We start from the raw sequence: 16291 nt of genomic DNA on the forward strand, positions 1-16291 counted from the left end.
CCGTCTGCTGTCTGATGAGGTATGGTGGGTGAATGGAGCAGAAAGTCGCAGAAAACTAGGCCTTCATCACAGAGAGTGACCTATTGCACCCAGAAGTGAACGCACTGTGAATGCGGTAGTAGGGGGAATAAGTGTGGGGAGGCTGTAGGATTGCCAACCACCAACCAGGGCAAATGTGATAACATGATGCCGTTCCTCCTAAACTGGGATGCCTGTCCCTCACGGAATTCACGAAGAGGGACACTTAACGTCATCCAAAGAGATGAGATGACTGAGAGGAGATGAGAGAAAGTGACACAAGGAGATTTACTACCCCAACCGTGCAAGACCTATCCTTCGAATTCACTCTGTTACGTGAACAAAGTCAGTTCGCCAGTGAGGCATTCATTTGATCGCTTTAGGTCTGCTACCTTCACTAATTGTATTGTGAGGAGGCTGATAGCAGTGCAGCCAATCCGATAAAAATAAATGTCGCATCGATGATAATAGTTGAGGCGGCAGTCTGTGACATTACGTACGCCTTGCGAGCACTAAAATGCATCCATTGCCAACTCTCATTAAGTTAGAACTTTATGTTTCCGCATATATTATTCTATAGCATTTTGTTTGCTCAGTTGCCATGGCCATAGTGCGCGTCTGTGGTTGTGGTGAAACACTGATAGTTGGAAATTGGGGCCGAACAATCGCAACATTCGTTTTGTTATTTGGCAGGTGATCATCGCTTGATTTGCAATTTTCACTGGTGCAACTCATTGGCAAAAAAAATGACCTGGGTCGTGCTCAGGCACCGGATAATAGCACAGTTTGTCGGAATGCAATCGCGCAGCAAGAGCCTTGCAACTATGCTGTTGCAAGTTCACGGGTGTTCTGACACTGTTCGGGTATTCAGTTAAGGAGAAAACGCCACTCTAAATGCACAGTGGCAGAAACGAATGCTATGGCCACTGTTATGTGTTGGAGCTCAGACCCTTTTGAGCACTAGCTGGTGGGTTGATCTACGTTTCGTGGACTACAAAAGTTGGAGTTTATTGTGGCCGGTGATACATTCATTGATCACTACACAAAACTGGCATCAGAATCCGGACTAATTAAATGTCCCAGGTGAACTGCGATGCGATAACAATGGAGTGCTGTAGCATGCCAGAGCGTGCATCAGGTCTTGTTCTTTCGATGCTGCAGAAGTAGTCACTTCACTATGCGTCTGATTGCAGCACCTCCTACTTCCTTGGAAGGTAGAGCAATTATCCTCGGTGCTTTTCCCCAAGGCTAGGTGCACTAGGATGCCAGCGCGAGATACACCATGTTTTGCTTGCTTGCCATTGTCTTGGGCCTGTTTTTATGTAGCCATTCTTTTTCCATTTCAGGCAGGTAAAGCACTCAAGGTTGTTGGGTGGGGGGGAGCACACGCAAATAACCTATTCCGAGAACTATGATACCAAGTTTGACTATGCTTGAATACGTTCATATTAAACCGCTCTCAATGATAAAAAAGATTTATACGTTCAATCGCATTCCTCAGTGCAAGAAATTTCAGCTAAGCACCAAAATAAACGAATATAAATATGGGAGTGTACATTTACCAGTTGAGGCGACTGGATCAGATGGAGGTGGTTCAGCTTTTGAACCCTCTTGCTGAAGAGTATGAAGAGCATCAGAGAACTGGCGGTAAACAGAAGTGGCGGTTCCTTTGGCAGCAGTCAGGGGATCGCTTGCGGCGACAGTCTGAGCCACCTCGGAAACATCACGCTTGATGTGACTCCACACATCAGCTGACTGAGAAAGTGTGGACTTCAGCCAGCCAAAGTAGTCAGTTTGAGGTGACTGTGGCTGACTTGGTTTATAATCAACTTCAGGGGGACTAGCCGGTAAGCCGTTTGAATCCATTAGCTACAAAGGAGTGAAAGATCACCTCAGAAGGATCAGCACCAGTACGAAAACATAGTGCACGAAAAGCAATTATCTGGCAGAAGTAGCCCTAAAGTCAGGCGATTAATAGAAGGTTTAACCAGAGGAAGATCAACATGGAAATAACGTAGTAAAACCGGCATAATTAACTATTCCAATTAAGTCAAAAAACAAACTCGTGGGATTAAACTAACTTTCGTACCTGATCTTAGTTGATAATTAAGCGGAGATATTTATTGACAGACTGGGAAAAGCTTATCCAATGCGGCCACCCTGGTAAAAGCCTCCTGTGTTTATATCGAGCGGTGCTCTTACAGTGCATATGAATTACGCAGAACATCCCGATATTAGTGAGTATTTCATCATAACTCTAAAATAGCAGTTTCTTATGTTTTGCGCATGCATAAAAACACATATACTAAGTCTACTAGCCCAGGTATTGCATCTTAGCCAGCCAGTTTTGTATTCAAATATTAGTGACATAACTTAAGGAAGTCTTACAAATATCTACGGTGCAATGCGAAGTTACAACATTAACACCGGTTTTCTTTTGAAATTTACTTTTTGAATAGGTGATTACTATTTTATGCTCTAATCACTTAAAAATGCAAATTAAAAGCAATCTGATTGCCTATTTCACTGGTTATGAACAGTAATGGGCATTAACAAAAGCTTTTAAATGATTAATTACGTAATTTTTTTCAATTGTGGGCTTCAGCAATTCTTTAACTTCTTTAATACCAATGGAACAAATGTTTTTTTAGTCCACTTTAAAGGTCGTTCTCTAGATCGTGGCAAATTAAATATCGCATATCCAATTGTTGCCATATTTGCCATGCCTCTTGATTCAAGAGCGAACGAGAATATTGAAGCAAAAGAAGACTTTATTCGAAGTTCTTTTTCGTTTAAAGAGTGCACTAAGTTCGTCCCTGATAAAACTGGGGAAGATTCTTCGTAAGTTAAAATTAGCTTCTTAACTTTATGAGGCGTTGCGGTTGCGGTGAATTGGAGCACAATCATTATCACTATAATGGTTCCTTAATCTCAAGCAATGAATGGTCCAGGGACGTCATAAGGACAATCGGCTCCACAAATGCATTTGGAGTTGTAAAATTCTTTTCGGGAGCCCATAATTTACACAAATCCGCTGAGGTATGGTGCACTCATACCTAACTGCATCTAATTTTTACAGTTCGTTCGTTTGTCTGATGATGACAACCCCCTTGATGTTATCGAATTGATGAATAAACACTGGGGCCTTTTGGGAAATAACTCCCCTCTACTCTGTATTTCCGTCATTGGTGGAATGGGTACGTTCTGTCTGGAAGGAAAGAAGAAGGACATATTTTGTGAGGTAATTTTTTGTCTCTAACAGTGTTAAAATCTTTTAGGGCCTGATAAGGGCTGTATTTGCCACAAATGCTTGGATACTTACCCATGGCCTTAATTTTGGAGCTGTCAATGTTGTTAGTGACGCTATTTCTAGCGCAGATTCCTACCATCTTCGGAGTGAAAAAATGTCTAAAAAAATTCGCTGCATCGGTGTGGCTCCTTGGGGTTTTGTTCAAAATCGCGATAAACTTATCAGGCTTTCGGTAATACTGTATTATGTAGATTAATTTCCTCTTCAGTACACAAGGCCACAGTACCTAAAATATTGCATAGATTGTGAAACACCGCAAAATGAGGCTGCCTCCCTCAACAAAAATCACACCCATTACATTTTCGTTGACGATGGGTTTCGCAATAGCTTTAGATGTAGCGAAGTCTCACAATTTCGAAAGGAATTGGAATGCCTCATAGCAACTCCAAGAAAAGGTAATATCGTGTTAAAACCCTCAGAGATTTTTTTTTAGATGGAGGCTGTGGGGTACCAGTGGTTCGAATAATTGTGGGAGGAGATTTCGACATCTTAGAAAATGCAGTCCAAAGTATGCAGGTCGGGATTCCGATTGTTATCTGTGCTGGAACCGGTAAAGCCGCGGATATTTTGTCCAGAGCACTGTATTGCTGGCGCATTAACAAGAAGTAAGCATGCTTTCTTGACTTATCATCGCTTGCAACCTCAGCTCAAAGGACTTCTCTTCATCGCAAATCTCGGAGCTGCGAGAAATGCTTGCACTCTGCTTCGTGATAGTGAGGTCGGTCACAGGAATCCCGAGTGGACAGTCGACCAAGGCATTCATCTACTGGAAACCATGATGGAGTATGAGAACTTTGTCAGCTGCTTCGACTTAGACGAGGAAAGTGTTGAAGCAGGCTTCGATAGAGCAATTCTTTATGCCCTTATCAAGTGTTCAACCACTAATCCCGCCGACCAACTCATGGTTGCACTCAAGTTTGGTCGTATTGATGTAGTTAAGGAGAAGATTTTTCCTGATGGTGTTGGAAGGCTTCGATCTTCAATTAAAAAATGTAAGCCATAAGATTTCGTCTTACACTTTAGTAGGTATCTCAGTCACTAAGCATGAGTAGTAAGACTATCTATGGCCTAAATTGTGTTATCGAGAATGCTAAATGGCCTTTTTGTAGGAATACGCCAGATTGGTCCATTATAGATATAGCGAAGGATCCGATAGACCCTATGTGTAACCAGAAAGTCATACCACCAAAGTCGAAGTCTATTTCGTGCAAACTAAAGATTTTGACTTGTTAAAGATATGTCTAAATAAATAGCAGTTTAGCAAGTGCGCTACCTTGGAAGTATACCTACCAGTCAACTTAAATCTGGTGATTTCTGTAAGAAACATCAAACTCAACATCTGCGCCATCAGTTCCTTTCCTGTGATTTCCTGGTCGTTTACTCAACTATGCCGAGTGCACTTTTCGATGCAGCTTAATAGCTCATTCAGACAATTCCTGTATCTTGTGCATTGGGGAAGAGCACCGCTTGCGGGAAGAGGAATTCCATTTGTCCAACGCACTTCTGCTTCCTCATTGACCACCGACTAGCCATTCATAAAAGTACAAACTGACCCCATTGACTGAAACATTAAATGATATTGCTTCCTAGCACCTGATAGCAAAAGTGATACCTTCCTAGATCAGTTAGAGGGTTGGAACAATTCTTTCAGTAAGATCCTTCTAGTACTGTGTAAAATAACATTGTTACAAACTCAACTAAAAGCTGGAAGTTCAGTATCATAGTTGCATGGAAATGAAACTCCTCCTCGCGCTGTCGTCTCGTCCCAGAGTGTGTTGCTACCTTTTTGTGTTCAAATTTACTCTCTTCCTGCGGTGAAATACAGCTAAATGACTTTAAACATCTTCCCTCTTTCACAACGATACAAAGACCACCTGAACAGGTTGATGACAGCAGCCCTGCTGGAGAACCGCAGCGAGTTTGCTGAGTACCTAATCGAGCAGGAATTGGTGGAGATGTCGACCTACCTGGATGTCAGTACACTCACACGTCTCTACAATGAACTCGAGGATCCCTCGGTAATGCGACGCTGTCTGGAGCGCTTGAAAGTGGAGGTGAAACACACCCAGCCCAGCCTGACGCGTGCTGCCTTGCTGGCCACCACTGCCAACATTTTGGTCAGTGAAACGGAAACCTCTGACACGGCTAACAAGATGCTTGAAATGCTCATCCGACGCGATAAGGAGAAACCAAAGGATTGGATCAACCTACCCACTGTAGAGGGGCTGCTCAATAAACTTCTGGGCTCCTTCAACCATCCCTTATATGTGGAGGTTACGGTGAGTGGTGGCTTGGCAAAATTGTGGGACTTCGCGACTAATTTTGCTCACCCAAACATCCTTCATAAAAAGATTTGCCCTTTATGCAGTTCTTTGATGAGGGTTAAGGGGAAATGGGCATTACATGCATATCTGAATGTTCATTCACAAGAATAGCGTACAAAATGACTGCCATCTTTAATAATTTCGCTTCGTCTCATCAAATGTCTTACCGCCAAGCGACTGAGGCTCTTGCCACTACATCTTACTGTCCTTGAAGTCTTCTAATAGTGCAGAGAGGTATCCACAAGTTTGTTCTGTACGCTCTTTCAAAACACGACACTGTTGCCTGCCATCTTGATGAGCAACGTCTGACGTTGACTGATCTATGACATTTACGACGACCACTAGTAACAGGGCACGGTTCTCACTCACTAATCCATCTAGTACTGCCACAGAAGCAGACTGTTTAGAATTTGTGTAGTTAAAAGTCCCGGTTCAGTCTGAACGCCCCGTGTAGATGTTAATTCAGACGACTTAAAACAAGTAAGGGAGAATCACAGTTAACGATGACCAACACATTTGAAATCAATTTTGAAAACAATGTAAAAATTTCAGAAGCTCTTTCAATTTGAACCCCCTTTTTTATTTTAGCCTTTCAATCAAGGAATCCTCTTTCCCAATCCGTTACAGGTAAAGCTTTATGGAATCCACCTTTATCAATAATATCAAGGAGAATGTTAGACTTACCCTGTGGTACCTCCATGCAAGGTACCAATTGACTGTGTGCTAAATAGGTGGAAAGTAACTGTGAATGAAAGATAAATTGAAGGGCAATTTTTCTATTCACTCTCTAGGAACTATTCATCTGGGCCGTGCTGAACGACCGAAACGAATTGGCCCTGATATTCTGGCGCAACGCAGATGATGCCGTGGCTCTAGGTCTTATTGGATGCAATCTCTACGGGAAAATGCTTCAAACTCTACCTCTTTACAACACCGAGGGTCGGTTGGCATTTGCCAATCAAAAAGCTTACCTTGAACAGGCCGTCAAGATGATGATTGAACTCCTCTACTCAAAATCACGAGTGCGTTAACCTCACCATTCTTAATAGTTTATCACTTTTTCTGGAAATTCAGTGTTCCCCAAACGCAACGCAACACCAAGGCGAAGTTGAAAAAGGTTTAAAAGTCATCGCAGTAAACATTGGTCCAGGCATTGGGCTAGCGCTTTCACGGTAGCCCTCAGTGGAAGGTTGTAGCTGACGCTTTGGCGAATGCTTGTAAAATTACCTATTTCACTTTTATTTGAAGTTTTAAAGGCCATTATGGAGGTGAAGAACGCAATGTTGTCACATGCGTGCACGTGCTTCTCACTGCTACGAGGTCAAGAGTGGCCTTTGCAGAAACAGTCTAAATGGTATGTTGAGGCCTTTTCTTCACAAGTCGTGTCATGCACGGAGACGAAGTGAGTGTGTGTGGGTCCGCTAGCTAATTCAGTTGAAACTGACCAATAAAAGATTCGCAATCGACTTCGTGACTCAGTTTTGATTGGTCGAGAAGACGTGTTAAAACTGTATATGATGCGCTGAGAAAACGCCAAATTTTCTTCACTGTAGCAAGTAAGCTTTCGCGCAAAAAGTTCACACTTGTTCCCCAGAATGTAATTAACCGGTAATAAATGCAAAGAGCGGCTTTTTTGATCTCGAAGATACGTTTATTGACTCTATTAAATCATACTGCATTTATGTCCTGCCTTCAAATATTTAAAAGTGCTTTCGAGGGAGAAATTCGTATCAATTCGCCCTTTTCAGAGAGAGCATCTTAAAATCATTGCGAGCATTGTTTGCTACCACTCAACAATGTCTTACGGGTAGTCGTCCAAGCTAATATTCTGTATCACCCTGAGTAGCCCAGAGCCCAAATGGGGATGGTAAAACTCACGGAGGCCGAAGATAGCACGTAATTTAAGACTATGCTTGAACAGATATTGCTTTATCGCACAGTACCCTTCTCCTGACGGGTGTTATTCTTACCATGTGTTTAACTTTAAACCCGCAGTGGAGAGCACTATACCTCCTGGTTCGTCCTTTGAAGACCTGGGGTCATCACAGATGCATGCCTCTGGCCATGCAAGCCAATTGTCTCGAATTCATTTCCTCCATCGCCTGCCAACATGCCATCCAATTTGAATGGCGCGCTGGGGTACACGCCAACATCTTCTCACTGGTTCTCGCCTACATCTGTCCGCCCCTAATCTTCACACGCCTCGTTGGATTTTCGTCCAACAGCAAACTGGTAAACAATGCCACAGAAAAGAACATAATCCAACGTCTTAAAGGCAAAATCAAGCATGCAAACATAGAGGCCGACCCTAATGAATCCTCCGTTTCGGTGGCGACGAAGCTGAGAATGTTTTACTGTGCTCCACGAACAAAGTTTTGTATCCATACCGTAAGTTGTACTGAAATTTTTTAAGTAAATAGCAATACCCGACGATTTTGAGAATCCTTCTCCTTAATATTGATTGCTGCTTTTATCTTTTCAGGTATTTTATGTAATTTTTTTGGCATTCTTCTCGTATACTCTTCTCTTTGGAATGAAACCGAATTCTGTGACTATACTAGAAGCCATACTAATGACTTACCTTGGCGCCTTCTGCATTGAAACCATACGAAGTGTGAGTTATTTTTGATGAAACAACTTTTCTAATTTACCACTTAATCACACTGGAAGCTAAATGTTACCGACCACCCATTACTTTAGTGCATAAAAACGGCGAACGGAAGGGGTTCGGTTTACTTTCTTTTGGGCAGCTGGCTGAGCAATGACAAGTGGCACGCCTACGATTTGGCTTTAATGGTTGCCAGCGCGATTACTATTTGCTTGCGTTTTGGATGGGATCGTAGCTACATTGTCGCCAAGAGTTTTTACTCGGTCATTTGTAAGCAGATTACATTGGTCACCTCCATCTTTGGGCAATTTTTCGCAATTTTAATTATTCATTGGCATTTTAGTCGTATTCTACTTTCTTCGACTCTTCCAATTCTACTCAGTGAATCGCAAACTCGGCCCCAATTCGGTAATGATATTCCAAATGTTGGTGGAGCTGTCAATATTCCTCTTTATTCTCCTGATCTTTCTTTTGCCATACGGAGTTTCAACTCAGGCTCTATTATTTCCCTATATGACGGAGTTTAAGCCGGAAATTCTTAAAAATGTTTTCTACTATCCTTATTACCGAATCTATGGGGAACTATTTCTGGAACAGTCTGAAGGTAAGTAAGGTGTTCCTTTTGATCACAAGAGTTGCAACTCTATTTTTTTCTGCTGATTCTTTTATGCGATACCCCTATTGACTTGGAAGTTGATGTACAACTTAATTTTTTTCTGAATGGCAGGTACCATAACAACTCAGGAGTTTTTATCATTTGACTTTTAAATATTAAGGCAGAAATACTTTCATTATGCCTTCAACTCATTGCATTAAATTTTTTAATAAACAGTGAAACATTTGGAATTTTATTTACACCACTATTTTGGTACATTTTAATCGGGAAAGTTCGAAAACGGTTCACGAACAGTACATACTTATGCCATGTTTAAGTAGTATTGTCCCATCATGGTGCATGATAGCAATAACAACTTGAAATGGTGCAATCGGTTCATTATTTAATTGATAAGTAACTAATAATGTTGATTATTGCGCATGGGTTCTAAATACTTCTCTTTTACCATCCATTTAGAGGTCTTGTTAGTGATGCCCCATTTATGGCTGTTTAATTCGGAGTTGTTTCTAAGCTCATGGAATTATACTGCTTAAGAGGAATATAAAAGTGAGAAAAATACTTCAAAACTGTTTCAGATGTTTTTCTGTAAAAATCTCAGCTTCCATTCTCTTTAAACTGCTGAAGTATCCAAATGGCTTCATTGAGTTATTGGCCATATCTACGAACAAGCGCGTCATTCTCTGCTCAACAATTTACGTGCATTTTTTTCCAGCTAAGATGGAGCAATGCGATCCGGCTAAGGCGGATGGCATTACCTGCCCCATGTACAACTTCTTGGCTCCTCTCTTCCTCGCGGTCTACATGCTCATCGTCGCTGTTCTGCTTATCAATCTGCTGATTGCTATCTTCAGGTACAAGATAGCGCACTTTGTCACAGTTTTCTTTGGTTCATCACAAAAAATCACCTGAATTTGTGTCGCTTAATTGGTTGACAGGCTTGCACCACTATAGTGGTTTCCTGCCTGCGAATCGGATGATAGGGAAAATGATCTGGTTGGCGAACAACAGCGTTATTCTTCTATCACTGAGGGGGGGTCCGAATTCTTTAACTTTTTTGAGAACAAAAAGTGAATGCAGTGAACACAGCTGTTTCATATTTTTTTTATCAAGAAGTTACTAAGTGCCTCCCTGCGTCTCACTTTAGCAACGTGTTTACAGCGATTGAAACGCAATCGACGCAGTTTTGGAAGTCAACCATGTACTATCTGCTGGTGGAGTACGAGGCAAAGCCGGTGGTCCCGCCACCCTTCAGCCTGCTCCAAGCTCTTCTGGAGGGCGTGGCCTACCTTCTTAATGCTTCCATCAGGTTATGTCGACGTTTCACTTTTCGAGAGGGTAAGTTCCCCTGAAAAAATGACGCTATCGTCAAGCGTGGATTACCACTACTGCTTAAAAATAATCTTTTTGGTCACCAACTAAGGCTCTTTTATTAAAACAAGCATTTTTTTTCTTTATTAAAGGCTTCATGCACGGTTTGCTTCTGAGCAAATTGTACAAATTGAAGAACAAATTTCTCTGGTTATATGGTAAATCCAAGAGTAAATTACCACTTTTCTAGGAAAAATATTCACTCTGTGTAAATGTAAAAAAGGAGTTATTTGATTTGTATTTCACGTGAGTCTTCAAAAGTGTGTTTTAACATCTTGATTGTTAATGCCACACGTTGAAACAATCCGGTAGCCACTACGGCAAAAAATTATTAAAGCACATAAGAATGGATTTTTGCATTTAGTTTGAGCATAATTATTTTCAAATAATTTATTTCCATCAATAATAAACTCAAACTTCGCTTGGCAATAACCAGCATCATCTATCCATCGAGGTTATTCCTAGTCCTCCCTCAAAGATGAGGTGGATTTCAAGGGTATTCTATCGTATTTATGCTACTGAAATTCTTCATGTATGATGTGATCGCCTCACAGCCGATGCTCGTGCGGAAATGTCGTTCCGCATAAAATTAAAATAAACGACTCAGGAAAATAGTAGTCTTCAAATGCCCAAATCAACTGGGAAGAAAGGAAATAGACAGCTCTGAGAGGGTTTGTACCTAGCATTCAGTAGAATGTGTGAAAACACACAAATGATTAGAATTTATACCTTTATTTTCTCAACATTCAGGGAAGCACAAAGCAAATAAAGGCAATGAATACGCACTAGAAGGAGCCGGTGACACTCCAGCGTATGTAGAGCGTGAGGGAGAGGGGGACAATGAGGCAGCGGAGGAGGTAAGAGACGAGGAGACGGAAAATTTTGAGAACTCCATCACTCAGATGGAGCGATGGACTATTCGCCAAATCCTTAAACAGGAAGCCTCTGAAGATACAAATCAAATCTCCAAAATTTATCGCATGTAAGTTGTTAAAGGGAGTACTGTCGTGGTTAGTGGTAGCGGCAAAATGCGATTACTTGGTCAAATATGTCTGTTAAATTTAAATTTACAGTGACAAACGAATGGCGTTCTACTGGAAAATACAGCGGAATAACCGCAAATTTTAGAAAAGCGCATCGAGAGCACACAAATAAATAGAATTCTGCAAAACCCTGGAATAGCCCCTGACTTAGTTTGCGTTAGTTCTTTCCATTGCTTTTGCTGGACATGAAAGTCAGCAATAGCGTGACGCAAAGTAAGTGCTGTGTAATGGATAACCAGAGAGTGAACTGCTTCTTTCCCTAACAATTGCATTAGGGTGAAGGAAGTGCGCAATTCACTGGCGTCAGAAAATCAACCTGACGAACCAGCACCACAATCTGGTAAGCAACTTGCTTCCATTTTTCCTCACCTTTAATGCTATTACAAACATCTCTACTAATTTTTGGACGTTAAATCTATAGCATCGGCACCGAGAGGAACCCCTTCTGTAAGTGACATTTGTAGTGGTTTAAATCAGATTCTGCTGACAAAATTAAAACTTCAACGTTTCGTGTTCGTTGCAGCATAAGGTGTCGTTCGTATGGCAGAGGAGCTTGCATAAGAGGATTCTTGCGATGGAATCCAAAGTTGAGAATTCTCTTAAGCATCAGGAAAGTATGTTACAGCAACTGCTCGGGCAAGTAGAGACCAAAAAGTGAATTCCTACTGCCTCGTGCCTTGCAATTTGTTGCGGTTTTTTCTATTACTTTTTGCTGATTACAATTGCTCAGGTTAACTAATAAAGTGCTTTCAATGTGGAAAACCATTTATTTTTATGCCAACAAGAGCTTACTTTCTATAAACTAGCCTGACTGCCCATCATATTAGATCACATCCTGTGCTATTGCGAAGTAAATTCAACAATAGATCGCTAAAACCCCTGCATTTTGGATAAAATGGGAATCAGTTTGTATCATCATGGTGAATAGGTGTGATAAAGAGAAGAATGGCGAATAAGGGGAATGAGTTGTATTTGAAGATCATGATACACAAAAAACGAATCCACTTGGGAACTTTATTGTGGTTATCGTAATGTAATGCAAGGTGGTGCTATGAGTCATTTTAGAAAAATCCTGCAATCCAATGAAATTTGTATTCAGATGCACAAAAATGTGAACTTTAGTGCTACAGTAAGTGTTTTGTTTACTTAACTTTTGGTTTTGTAAGGGCCCAATTAAGGACTCCGCCAATGCATCTTCTTCTCCGAGCCTGACCTCTGAGCCATGTCAGTAGTATTAAGCGCTACTGTACGACGAATATGTACATTTTATCCGAGTACTATGTCTCCTTTCACTTACAAGGAAGCCCCTGGGGGCTACATTGTACTATTTATCATCTTGGTCCTGCTAATTACACTGTGCCGCTCCGAGACTTCCTTGAAGACAAAATAAGGCACGACTACAATTGCCAGGACTCATCATAGCCCTCTGTAATACGTTCGATGCTGGTTCAGCGGTCGGTTTTAGTAGAGGGCAACTTTGTCTTAGGGACTGTAACCCTCAGAGTGGGCTGGCCTTCGTGCCATGTCAGTAAGCCTAATATCTTCTGCTTGTCGAGTGTATTTATTCTACCCAAATATTATGCCTTTCTTCGCCTTTAGGGAAGTCGCAGAGCCTTATGGCCTCTCTACCAAAACCGTGAGTAATGCAAACAACCAACGCATTGCAATACAGCTACCAAATCAGTTTTGAATAAATTATGGGGTTACATAAAGTCAGAGACAGGTTACAAAAGCTTTAAATGTAAAGTTAGCTAAGCCGTTTGATAGCGTAGAAGCTTCTTTGTCTTTGAAATAGTTTTCAATCCTCCTAATTATTGGGTGAATTAACTCTACCACGGATGAAATAATTTGACGATTCAAAATTTTCCCTCACTAGGAGCCCAAAATAAGGGTACTGAATAGTCAATGCGATAAACATACTGAAATTATGCGAATGAAGAAAAACAATACCGTACAGGCGCAAATTCCACTCGTTAATCTATGAGCCTTGTCCGGCATTTCCTTTCATCTCATTGGGTAGTTTTCGCATTACTCTATGAAAAGGTGTGCTAGACATTAATGTTTACAGGGAATACCGGTCTTATATGGATAAAATTAACCAATTGTATTACTTAGTAGTCTCTGTGCACATCCCAACTTCGCCAATAGTTTGTTGCGTAGCTTAAGTGATCAAAACGTAGATGCAATGAAAGGATACTGCAGAATCCGGCCAGAAAAATGTTCGACTCTGATTGTGAAGACGTCCTTCCTTTGGACTGGCAGGCAGAGGTAGATGAGGAGAACGGCGTGTGTTACAAAAAGTAGCTACCTCCATACAGCTAGTTAGTGTTTGTAGTCTGAAATCCGGGACTGTAGTTAATCGCCACCCTCTCATAGGGGCGAAACTATTTCTTCCACCCATGCCCAAACATTGGCTAAAAGTCACAACTGACCAGGAATGCAGCGTTTTCATCAAGTAAGAGATCTCCCTTTAGTGCATCTTTAAGTTTAAAAACGGGAGCCCAGAGTTATGCTGATCCCCGCTTGGCATTACCCCTCTTGAGAACTCCTGGAGGCAACCCGACCCAGTATCCCAAATTTGACGACCTATCGACAATCGCTGAGGTAAATGGATTAATATGCACCATTCTTAGGTTCTTAATGACTGTGACGTCCCTGGAAAGTACATAATTATACTCGGTGGTACAAGCGGTGTCGGCGCGTACCTCGCAAGATCTCTGGCCTCTCGTGGCTCAATAGTCACCTGCCTGTCACGAAACCCACCCTCGGGTAGATGGTTTGGTTTCCCTTATACTAACCCCCTCCCTTCACCATCTAACGGCTCCCTTTTCTGGACCCACCTCGACCTCAGCTCCATGCAATCCATCTTCGGTTTTGCTGAAGTAACTATAACTACTAATATGATCCGATTAGATGTATAATAAGACGTCCTGGCCGGTTCACTCTCTTGTCCTTGCGGCTGCGACCCTTCCCGAATCCTTTGAAAACCAAAAGTCTACTGACGGCTTCGATCGTGTCGTGCAGGTTAATTTGCTCTCTCAAGTTCTCTTGGTCCGTCTGCTGCAACATCGTCTCAACGAAGCCACCAGGTCAACAGTGGTCTTTGTCTCCTGTGAAGCTCTACGGTACCCTGCATTTTTAGATGACACGACTCTTTTCGCAGGGCGACAAACATAGCCGAAGTGGACGACGTCTACCCAGCACTTGAACCTCTCCGTTCCTCCTATTCGGATATCTGCGGGCGTGTCCAACTCTATGCCAATACAAAATTTCTTCAGGTTCTCTTTGCTCTGGCATTCCGAGAATTCCTTCAACGACGCAAGAGGCGATATCCCTTGATCTCGGTCTGTTCCCCAGGCAACTTGATTCGGCGAAGCAAGCTCATCTCCTCTGCTAGTTGGACGCGTTGGTGGTGGTTGAAGTGCCTTCGCCTCTTAGCCTACCCCCTTTCCAAAAGTATGGTTAGTGAACCGATTGACTGACTGTTTCCGCTACTACCTAGGAATGCTCTGCCGCCACACTTGCTTTATGCGCCCTTCACTACGGTACTGATACGTCTCGAGGTAGGAAGAATGACAGCCCCTACTTCAATGGATGCATTCCGGTCTCGTTACCGGAGGCAGCACTTGACCCAGAAATGACTCGGGCTACCTGGACACATGTTAATGCACTGCTGGAAGAGAGATTTCAACTGCCGTCATGGAGATAATAAACATTTGGACTCGATCTATTAACTTGGATTGCGAAAACAAGGGTTCATTTACACTGACTACTGTATCCAGACTACGGATATAAGGGTTCATTAATACACCAGGATGTGCCGATTATCGTCTTGGTGTCCAAGGTGCAATAACATCTGCGTAGTAGGTCTCCACTAGAAGTAATAGGAAATAACAGTTAGATGCCAGCGATATCATCGGTAAAAAGGCTTTTTATTGGTGAGGCCAGAATAATAGGGAATAAAAGGGCTTCTTGATTCTTGCCCCCCTTAGCCACTTTCAAAGCAGTAGGGGGCGCATGGGAGTGCACATTTGCCTCCGGCAGTGTGCAGGGAAGAAGATGGTCTCAATTTTGCAATTAGCAGACTAATTTGTCTCAGATAACATCAGTTCTGGACTGTGGTTACGTGATAAATATTCGCACAGCGCTAAAAATCACATGTCTGAACTATCAATAAGAAAAGCCGTTCAGCTAAGCATCCGTATATATGGCAGCAAAAACTATTACCTTGTTTGGGAACTCGCTCAGGGAACATGGACTTGTAGTGTTCAATGGCGAGTAGTCGCGTTCTTTTCCGATGCAGCAATATACGTTCAATGACTCTTCCAAATGCATACATCAGGAGAGCCGAGGGGATTGTCCTATAGAGTTCTTATGCGCTGATATTAAAGCGACTCGTATGTTACTTGCATAAAAAGGACGTTTACCGTAGATATTCGCTGTAAAATTCACCGCAACAGCAACAGCGGCCAGAGCCTCGGAGATCATCGTTGCACACTAAGAATGGAATTCGCGTTGAAGCATCATGAACATCTTACAAGGCGCAAAGGCTAGAAAGATGAGCAGCAATTAAAAATTTTCACAGTTTCGCCTTTCTTTTAAAGTACTTCTTGGATTCTACATTTTAAACAATTGCTTCTGTCCAATCAGTTACGAAAATCATTTCTTATGGGCATAAAAAGCGGCAGGAGGTTGCTCAATTAGAACCTTGAAAAATTTTATATTTCGTAGTAGTTATAGCATAAAGTTATACGTTTTTAAAGCACATTTGCATGTTATTCTAACTTTTATGGAAGATACTGTTGAACAGCAGCCAGATTTTACCATGAAAGCTAATTCCCCAAGACTTCCATGAAGAAGAAGGAAGACACAATTGTAATACGATGGTGGTTTGTCCCTTGGTTCCGGTGAGGCGCCACTTTTGGACTTCGAATTAGCCCCCTTCTACCTCGCTGGGTGGGCTGGCCTTTTGGGCCATGTCAATAGCCCGGACACCTTCTCCGT

At 42.1% G+C, this 16291-nt stretch overlaps 3 protein-coding genes across 3 annotated transcripts in view; 2 read left to right on the top strand and 1 right to left on the bottom strand. All coding sequences in view use genetic code 11, as the record gives it.

The window, feature by feature from the left end:
* Nucleotides 1-2227, bottom strand: part of EGR_07363 (hypothetical protein) — a gene marked incomplete at both ends in the record, with an annotated part of 8667 nt that extends 6440 nt beyond the window's left edge. Inside the window, 2 exons of the mRNA XM_024496612.1 lie at nt 1581-1887; nt 2147-2227. Coding sequence (XP_024348991.1) covers nt 1581-1887; nt 2147-2227 — 388 coding nt within the window. The remainder of the gene's footprint in view (nt 1-1580; nt 1888-2146) is intronic.
* Nucleotides 2228-2740: 513 nt separating this feature from the next.
* Nucleotides 2741-11945, top strand: EGR_07364 (Transient receptor potential cation channel subfamily M member; the record flags this gene model as incomplete). Its single annotated transcript, XM_024496613.1, has 20 exons — nt 2741-2859; nt 2892-3057; nt 3098-3259; nt 3297-3500; nt 3537-3723; nt 3762-3933; nt 4043-4320; nt 5198-5607; nt 6444-6674; nt 7648-8040; nt 8135-8266; nt 8353-8530; nt 8604-8864; nt 9475-9727; nt 9828-9910; nt 9987-10211; nt 10995-11226; nt 11563-11627; nt 11709-11734; nt 11811-11945. 20 exons carry the CDS (start codon nt 2741-2743, stop codon nt 11943-11945), a joined length of 3912 nt encoding a protein of 1303 aa, XP_024348992.1.
* A 1559-nt stretch (nt 11946-13504) lies between these two features.
* EGR_07365 (WW domain-containing oxidoreductase) lies at nt 13505-14996 on the top strand (the record flags this gene model as incomplete). The annotated part of the gene is made up of 7 exons (XM_024496614.1): nt 13505-13577; nt 13643-13742; nt 13774-13891; nt 13921-14169; nt 14201-14412; nt 14451-14748; nt 14790-14996. The coding sequence occupies 7 exons, from the start codon at nt 13505-13507 to the stop codon at nt 14994-14996; spliced, it is 1257 nt and encodes a 418-aa protein (XP_024348993.1).
* Between the last annotated feature and the right edge of the window lie 1295 nt (nt 14997-16291).

This window comes from Echinococcus granulosus (assembly GCF_000524195.1).
Source record: "Echinococcus granulosus chromosome Unknown EG_S00075, whole genome shotgun sequence".
Lineage (NCBI taxonomy): Eukaryota > Metazoa > Platyhelminthes > Cestoda > Cyclophyllidea > Taeniidae > Echinococcus > Echinococcus granulosus.